Here is a 9,513-nt window from a genome sequence, read left to right as displayed (position 1 = left end):
CTTGGATCATCTAAAATATTTTTATGTTTGGAATTACCCTCTTGCTCGAGAGAGAAGTCATCATCATGATTGACTGGTGGAGAAAAAGATGTTGAAGAAATCTATATGGTGGATAATCTTGATGATGTATTGTTGTTGAAATAATCTTGATGATGTATTGCTGTTGAAATAATCTTGATGATGTATTACTGTTGAAATCTTTGATTTAATTTGCAAAACCCAAATCTTAACAAAACTATGAGGTGTTGTTAATTTTATAGAGTTTTGATGTTAAGCCTTGGATAAAGCCTTGAATATCTTCTCTTGATTATCACCCTCGATGTTTAATTTGAAGAAGCAAGCCTTTTGAAATTTTGAAGGAAAATTACAAGGCTTTTTAAGCTTTTAAGGTTTTAAGCTTTGTAAGATATAAGGTTCTTTAAATATAAACTTTGGAGCTTTTAGTTAGAAAATAACTCCTAAAATAACGAACGAACTTAAAAATAGTATTAGTTAACAAGAAATCAAGACAGTTAGCTTCATAATTTTTGATTCTCGAAATTCAACTTGAGGAATTGTTGGAGCTTAGGAAGCAAGGAAATTTGAAAGAAGTAAGAAAATTAAATGAAAGAAGAGTTTAGAGTTTTCTTATCTCATATAAAATGCCAATGTCTTTGGGATTTGCCATAATATAGTTTGAATTTCCTACCAGGTTAGCTTAATACACCAAAAGTATATTTTTCTAATAATACTTCATCAATTTTATAACCAATCACGAAATAAAATTTGTTTCGAAGTAAGAGGAAACTAACCTTGATGTTGTAATTAAGACAACATCAAAATGAGGATACCAAGTAATTCATAATCTTGCTCCTACATTTCTCATGTGAAAACCTTTTTTCCTTTCGCAATGATTTTTTTTGAAAGGTTCTTGAAACTTTGGAAGGCTTTTTTTTTTGGGGGGAAACTTTGATACTTTAAATTTGCAATACTTTAAAGCTTTAAGTTGTCTAAATTGAAAACTAGTGAGTGCGCGGGTGCTCACCACAACGACTACTCCTCATATAGGGGGTCTTACAAAATAGAACACGCAGTAACAACATGAGGGTGGAGAATTGAGCAAATGCTTTTTGGACATTAGAATTGCATATAACTATAGATGAATATTTTTATAATCTCAAATGTTATAAAGTGTAACATAAATAAAGTATTACATATCTCACACCTTCATGATAAAAATTTGCTCCTCCACATCTCCTCAAGGCATTTTTTGTGCAGAGAGGGGAAGATGTGGACGAGAAAGAAGTGGAAGAAAGGGATGTTTTGAAGGGGTTTTGTGTTGCTTTGAAACCTCACGGGGATGTCCTAATGGAGAATTAACTATAACCTTTTACAACATGAAAATGGTTAAAGGTGTCTTTCTCAACCTTTATCAAAAACTGAGGATAACCCCACCTACCTTGCAAAATTCAACCACTTGTACAATAACATTGATCACGTTGGGCAAATGTCCCTCTTTTTCATCATCTCTTGTCTTTTCCTAAGTGCATGTTTGGGTTTGCAAGGTTTACCTTTTTCTATCCTGTCCACGGGAATTGAATGCTAACATGACACGAATACCAAGAAAGTGAGTGAATAGAGACACACGAATCTCTTTTTTGTCAACCAAGAGCTTTTCTATGTCATGCTTCTTTTGAAAACTTTATTAGATCCTCATACAATTTCCTTATCTTACTATATATAAGCTCTTAATGGGATGCTTATAACTTTCAAGTTTTATAGTCCATGATGAGGTGATTACTGAAGAAGACTAAGTTATTTAAAAAACCTAAAAGAATTTTATACAAGTTCCTAACAATTGCAAAAGTGGTCAGAGCATTTTCTTTAAGAGCAAGGCATAGTATCAATTTATATCTAAAAAGATATCCTTCATTGATTCCCATTCATCACAAAATTGGACTGTCTATAGAGTTCCTCCAAGAATAGCCCTCACCTTGTCTTCTACAAATGCATGTGTAAGTATGCTATTATTCTTTCTTTTGAAGAGCAAGAAATGTGAAGTAAGAAACTTTTGAAGAACAAGTCAAGAATATGATCCACTACTTCCCTCCCTTACAAGATAGAAGCAAGGACTTCCCCCTTAATTAGTGTGACATGCAAACATGATTGATAGGTTGGAGCTAAAGGAGTCTCTTCCTCACTTTGTGGTTCCTCCTCAATTCCTATTTATTGGTACAACACCTTATGGTGAACATGAATTTGGTCTTTTACAAATTGCCAAGCTATTTAAATGTGGTCCCTCCTCAATTTATGATTCTTGGTTACACCTTATGGTAAACTTGAATTTGGTTTTTAACAAATTGCCAAGCTACAACCATTCTAAAAACCACTTGCAAAACATGCTTTCTTGATAAAGCTTGACAAACATAAAAAAATACATTCATGGGAAAATCTTGAAAACTATAAAAGCTATGAGGTAAAAAGATGTTAGAAAACATAGTTGCCCTACTACAAAGGCTAAGAAGGCGCCCTACATAGTACAAAATGGGGAACATCATTTATGAAGACATATGGAGAAATATGGAGTGAAACCTTAGTTGCAAACTCACCAATACCATACCTTTTTAGGTGGTGTGGAGTACAAAACTGAATGGAAAAAGGCTTCAACAAGAGCCTATAGTGTGGAAATGATGAAACTTTAAACTCAGGCATTGAGCTTTGTTTGGTAAGGGAAGCAATAAAGCCTATAGTCTGGAAACAAGGAAACGATAAACTCTTGCCATTGAGCTTTGTTTGCTATGGGAACCAAAAAGAGTGTAAAAATGGGCCTAAACTTTTTAAACCACCTCATGGTGGATTTCAATAATTTTGACACAAAGTTTTCAAGACATAGTTAAAGTTTTCAAACATTGTCATGGCGAATCTATGACTAGTTCGAGTTTTAAAGATATGTTTTTCTTTACATAGACGCTCATCTAATGCATTTTAACTATTTTAATACTTCTTTTTGAATAGAAAATTTATCTTGATGACAAATTGAGAAGGATTATGAGCAAAATGAGGAAGGTCTAGAACCTAAAGGGTAGGTTTTGTGTGTGTGTGTGTGTGTGTACAAAGTTAACCAAAATAATAATAATTCCCAATTCAATTGTCATACATCAATAGATGCTAAACCTTTACTCAAACCATTGGGCCATTGTCTTACACAAATAGATGATAGTTATGACTCATTATTGGTTTCAAAGGACTTCAATTTTGCAATTGCATTCTTTAGAAGGCACAACAAAATGTAATGGGTTGGTCAATGCATGAATAATGTGGCTACCTTTTGCTCACACCTAGCTAGCTAGAGGATGGGGTCCAAGACTGAAATTTGAAGCCCTAATGATTCATTAAATATTTCTCTTTTTTGAGTCTTTGTTTTTTCAAGGAAAAGGCTATTTATATTAAGAAATCAGAGAAGTTACATAGAATAGAGAGCTTTAACCATAAATGTCCTTGGAGATAATTGTCTCTCTTAACCTTGCTAATTCCTGGATTTCCTTGCATAGCATGTCATCCTGTCTGTGCCTTTTTTTGAGTCTTTGCTTTAGGCCACCTTCCCATCTAATTAAACCTTTACCAGGTTAATAAATCACATCACTTACATGCAATAAAATATATGCGTTTTTTTAGTACTTCTCTATATAGATTATATAAAGCTACCACGTGGTAAGAATTTAGAGGTTTGGGAAGCAATTTTGAGGTTCGAGGAGAGGTAGGCTAGAAGGAATTTGAAAAATATTAATCTGGGAATTATATACATGCGAAGCAACGTCAGCCCACTAGTCCTAATAAAGAGAGATATATCAAACATAAAAAATGAAGTTCCACAAGGGTTGGTGTGACAAGCTCTTACACACACATGCTCTAATATCCTCAGACTATAATTGGGCTCTTCAATTTGATCAATGTGGTGCTTTAATAATTTTATAAGCCTTGATGGTTCCAATCTTCGGTAAATAGAAGTTCCAATTAAAGCCTTGAGAAAGGCCTTTGAAGGCACAGGTGGGGTCCATTGTTCACGGAGAATATTTTTGTTCTCAGATCTTAAAACTTGCAATGTTAAAATTTACAAGTTTTTCTTCAATATTTACAGGTTTTTCCACTAAAATATAACTAAAATGCTTAAAATTTTTTCGATCTTTAAAATTGCAAAAAAAAAAATACAAGTGAGATCAAGAATTTTGCAGGTGAGTTGTAAGGGTTTGTGGGTTTGGGTCTCTATTTTCTGCATTTCTTTTCTCTCCATGGTCAATCCAAGCTTTTACACCAAGGCAATGGACTGGCTAGAGGGTGGGCTCTCTCTCTCTCTCTCTCTCTCTCTCTCTCCCTCCCCCCCCCCCCCTCTCTCTCCCCCAAGTCCAAAGGCTCTCTGAGCCACTCTGCAATGTCCATGCTTTTTGTGCAATGTGGAGGTCAATCCAAGCAGTCTCTGTAGAGTGTACACTACTCCAATGTGGAGGTCAATCCAAGCTCCTACCACAGCTAGGATAGCCTGTAAGAGTGTACACAACTACCACCCACACATTTCTTTGCAATGATAACCACCTTATAGCACCTCTCATCATTGCAGGCTTTTCTGTACAAGTAGATGATTGATAGATCTCACCGTTTGTGGTTTGGAAATTCTCCACCTTTAGCTTTCCCATGTCCTCTGGACTGTGGAGGTCTTCATCTACACACAGGGAAAGGATCTGAAACAGTGATCACATGCAGATGCTCAAGAAGGAGGAGGAGCTTAGAAGCCATATCTGCACAGGAGTTAGAAGTTAGAACCCTTTTTTTCAAAGCAGTCCATTGAAGCTGATATGCCTAACAAGAAATAACAGAATGTGAGCTTCAATCCTACTGTCTCTACACTGTAAAATAGTGCCCCCCCCCCCCCCCCCCTTGATTGCTTTGTTGTTTTCTGCTTTTTGCTAACCATTCCTTTCCAAGAAAGCAAACTGCAAGAAACAAACAAAGCAGCATTTCTACTCCTGCGGCAGCATCCAGACACACAGAGAGCCACGCTTTGGCTGCCCTCTCCTGCACCCACAGCAGCTTTTCCTGCCTTTTTGCTACCAAACAGAAAACCCTCGTCATCTGGATTCTGGATTCTCTACATGCCTTCTCATGTTTCAACCGCAGTTACCATCCTTTAGCTTGTCTCTGTAAAACCCTTTTGTTGATCGTGCAGCCGAGAAACCCTAGCCTGCTTCTCAGCTGTATTCTATGCCTTGTTTGTGCCCTAATTGATCTGTGCATTCTCTCCGTTCTTGCTTCTTCTTGCACCTGCACGCCATTGTTGTAGAGAAACCCTAGTCTGCGCATCTCTCTCCTCCTGCTATATTCAAAATCATTGCCGCTTGGAAAAAGGCCTCTTCTTGAGCCTGCTTGCCATCAAGAAGGGCCATTTTTGCACTGCAGCGAGAGCTTGAGGGCAGACATGGGGAGTTGCTCCAGCAAGCCCAAAACTACTGAGTTTGAGGGGGCTCTGGACCTCCGACAAGAGAAGCCCCAAGATGAGCCTGCGAAAAAGAGCCTAGACGCTGAGAAGAAAGGCGTGGATGCTGGCTTGAAAAGCATTGACAGAGAGCAGAAGGGCTCTTCTGAACACTCTCTTCAAACCCTATTTGTGGAGGTTTGCTCCATAGCTTTTTCTCTTTCTTACTGCGCAAAGCTTTTCATGGCGCTTTAATCTTTGAAACTCAAGCTCTGTCTGATTAATGTATGGTCTCGATTTATGGCAGAACGAGCGTGACGATCTGCGGGACGTGCTATTAGAACCAGAGAAGCAACCGATTGCAGGCTTCAATCCAGAAGATAATGAAAGGAAAGCAGAGCAGAAATCTGAAGAACAGTGCGATCAATCCTCTGCTAAGGATGCAGCAAGAGAAACCCTAGGTGCTCAGAAAGAACTCTCTGCTACAGAAGGAGTCCTTGTAGAGAGAGAAATCGCCACAGAAGGAGAAACTCTAAAGCTTCAGAGAGAACTAGTGGTTCCTGCAGCAGAAGTTCTCGAGCTTAAGAAAAAACCAGTCGTGGCGTATGAAGAAACTGCAGAGCCTCGGGAAGAATCAGTAGTTGTATCTGCTGAAGCAGAAACCAAAAAGACTCAAAAGGAACCAGTCATTGCATCAGAAGAAGCCCTGGAGAGTCAGAAAAAACCAGTTCTTGCTGAAGCTGAAACCCTAGAGATGCTGAAAGAACCGATTGATTCGGAAGGAGGAGTCTCGGAGCCGCAGAAAGAAACAATTGTTGCAGGAGAAGAAGCTCTAGAGGTGCGGAAAGAACCAGTTGTTGGAGGAGAAGAAACCCTAGAGCTGCAGAAAGAATCAATTGTTGCAGAAGAGGGAACTGCAGAGCTGCAGGAAGAAGCGTCCGGAGAAGTGGAGAAGGAGAGTCAGCCATCGCAATTTCAAGAAACCATCTATGAAGACAAGGGGGTAGAGCTCGATGCTGGTCCTGGCTATGGTGGAGATGGAAAGCAAGATGAAGAAGAAAGCAAGGAGAGTGGACGGTTGGGCGATGGAACAGGAACCATAGCTTGCCAAGTAGACACTGCTACGGAAGATGGCACTGTGGTACAAGTTGAAGAGAGAGAAGAAGAGATCTTGGAGAAAGCAAGCGAGCCTGTGAAGGAGGAGGAAAAAGCTCAAAGTGAAGTTACTGATGAAGCGACAAAGGAGCAATCAGCCCTCATCACTAGCAGATCTCTTGATAATGGGGAGACGTCTGCAGAATCCTTAACAACCTCATCAAACCCACCCTCAGAGGTTAAGGAGAATGATACTTTTTGTATAGTACCTCCTACAATGACAGCTAATGAGAGCCCAAGAGATATAGCGCCAGTGGTCGGTGAATCGCATCCCATCGCCACCCCAACCACCACTGTACCCAATTGTCCTGTAGAAGAAGATCAAATGCAAGTGCAGGAAGCAGATGAGGCTGCTAGCATGAGTAATGAGCTTCAATCTGAGCCAGAAATCTCTGCAGAATCACATGCTGAGCCTACAGCTGCACTTGTAGAACCAGAGGCTGAGATCCCTCTCTTTGCACCTGATATTCAGCCTGAAATTGATTCTCTGGTGAGAGAGTCAAGTACCAAAGCATCGAATACTAGCACAGGAGAGGGTGAACTTGCCCTTGAGGAGATCAATGTAGAGGGCAAGGAGCCATCCTTCCCAGCAGAAGTTGACTCCAGCATCACAGAGTCTCCTCACATAGAAGTGCCTAAAGATTCCATGGATTTGGTCCAAGGAGAGCACATCAGCAGCCCAATAATCTGCAACAACGCAAGTGAGCTGAAGCTGGATGTATCATCTACCTCTGATCAAGTTAAAGCTCCACAGGTAATCAAGCATGTGTTGAAAAGGATTAAATAAACCCTGCCCACCTTTGGGGGGTTCCAGTCATCCATGCTGTGTGTGGACATCCAGACCTACCTGAAATTGACTTGCATTTGATGTTCAGAGTTTATGAAAACCCTTCTTAAATCTTAAGGATCATGGTGCTAGGCAGTGAAGTGTTGGGTCTCGTTCTAGCTAGGCAGGTCACAAAGTTACAACAGACATCATGTCATGCTCATCTCATCCAAGAAGTGATAGGAACTATGGCAGGAGTTTATGTAACTGACATGGCACATCTTTATACATAAACCTGCATTTAATCAACACGAGTAGGATGCAGTAATACTATGCATTGTGGAGAAACTATGGCAGGAGTTTATGTAGCTGCCATGGCACATCTTTATACATAAACCTGCACTCCAAGAAGTGATGGGAATTATGGCAGGAGTCTATGTAACTGACATGGCACATCCTTATACATAAACCTGCACGTAATCAACATGAGTAGGATGCAGTAATACTATGAACCATGATGCAATACTATTGATCTGTATACTACATGTTTTTAGATAACGTAAGGCGACCAAGTCAGATGAGGATTCATACATGCTGTTTCAGTTTGTGCAGGATTTAGGAGGGAGTAAGGAGCCAAAGATTGACCATGAAGCAGCATCACAGCCCTCCGAGAGTAGGGAGGTGAATGATTTTGTGATCTTTTCTTTAGGCTCTAAGCTCTAAAATGTTAATATATGTGTGTTTTCATTGTAGGATAGACAGTACATGGCTAAACTTGGACATGGATATGACTTTCAGGTCACTGCAACCACAGAGAATAGCTCACCACCAGAGGTGCAGTCAGTCCATGTGGCTGAGGGTAATGAACCTACAGAGCCCCTCTCTAGAAAATACATTTCAGCACAAGAAATCGCTGCTCCTGACATTGATGAAGTCCTGGAGAAATTGGCATCAGAATTTGTGAGGCAGGAAAGCCTATCCAGCTCCATAACTTGACCCACTTTAGTCCTGTCAGCAATGCCTGTTTTATTTTGGCAAAATCTTGAAAGAGGACTCCTTCAATGCATATTTTGTGCTTACTCAAAGCAAGAAACTGAGGGCTTTATACTGGGGGCCTGGGCAACATAGTAATTATGTTTTGAATCAGATAGTGTGTCAGTTAAGTACCATCTCTAGGATCAGAGCCAGATTATGCTACTACCAGCTTCAGCTCAGTCATATAATAAAATTTTTTGAGGTCAAAGAGTGTACAATAGAGAACATAGACCTGTAACCAGCTAGTGCAGGATGATGATGCTTTCGAATGCGGTTTCTTAGTCGGACGTCCTCTAGTGTCATTGCCTGTAGAGGGTGATGCACACACTCTTGTTGAGATGTATTTATTATGCAGCAGCCCCTACTCTTTTCCCACTTTCAAACATGGTCCAACATCATTTAGAGTTGTCTGTCATCATGTCAATATGTAATTTGTGCCATTTTTAATGATTCATGTCAATATGTAATTTGTGTCATCATGTCAATATGTAATTTGTGCCATTTTTAATGATTCAAGGTTTTTAATGAAACTTTTGATTGCAGAAGTTGCTTCAGCTCACCACAATTCAATTGGATGTGGCATTGGTGAGAGCTAAATGGCTTCAAAACATCATTGAAAACAACAATCAACACAAAAGGCTTTGCACAAGGCATCTTCACATAACCTAGGAGCAGCAGGAAAGGAGGAGATAGTAAGGTTACACCTTACATTAATTTTCGGCCCAGATTAATACTATACCATATCCATCAATGTGAAATAAATAGTATACCATATCAACTCACCATTGTTTAGACTTATAAGCCTCTCAAACCTTAAAATTTTTAAGCTACTTCCCTACCCTAGGAAGATGAAATGCTACATAGCATGTTTGCAGAGGATCAATAGCTTCAATTGCTGCATTGCAACGACTCATCAAACGATTCGGCTTAGCCTAATACAGCCGAATGGGTTGCTTTACGCAGTTTGCAGACACGAGTCCTCACGCATGGCCACAGGCAAACTAGACTCATCTCCCTGTTTGTCATAATCCTGTCATTCTTTTACAGCCCTACTTGATGTGCAGCCTCCATCCTCCCCCTAGTGTGTGTGGGTGTGTTTTCTGCGACCTTA

At 39.7% G+C, this 9,513-nt stretch overlaps 1 protein-coding gene across 2 annotated transcripts; it reads left to right on the top strand.

Annotated features, from left to right (window-relative positions):
- Positions 1-4,241: 4,241 nt before the first annotated feature.
- LOC147605598 (uncharacterized) lies at positions 4,242-8,878 on the top strand. 2 transcript variants are annotated; one of them, XM_086793103.1, is made up of 4 exons: positions 4,242-5,644; positions 5,754-7,355; positions 7,971-8,048; positions 8,166-8,878. In XM_086793103.1, the coding sequence occupies exons 1-4, from the start codon at positions 5,450-5,452 to the stop codon at positions 8,361-8,363; spliced, it is 2,073 nt and encodes a 690-aa protein (XP_086649229.1). In that variant the 5' UTR covers positions 4,242-5,449; the 3' UTR covers positions 8,364-8,878. The 2 variants fall into 2 exon arrangements, with proteins under 2 accessions (XP_086649229.1, XP_086649230.1); XM_086793104.1 differs by having other exon boundaries at positions 4,331-5,644; positions 7,980-8,048.
- The last annotated feature ends 635 nt before the right edge of the window (positions 8,879-9,513 follow it).

Source organism: Cibotium barometz, chromosome 59, assembly GCF_041138505.1.
Source record: "Cibotium barometz isolate CiBa-2024 chromosome 59, ASM4113850v1, whole genome shotgun sequence".
Classification (NCBI taxonomy): Eukaryota; Viridiplantae; Streptophyta; class Polypodiopsida; order Cyatheales; family Cibotiaceae; genus Cibotium; species Cibotium barometz.
The sequence above is the reverse complement of the archived record's forward strand: the minus strand, read 5'-3'. Positions and strand labels throughout refer to the sequence as shown.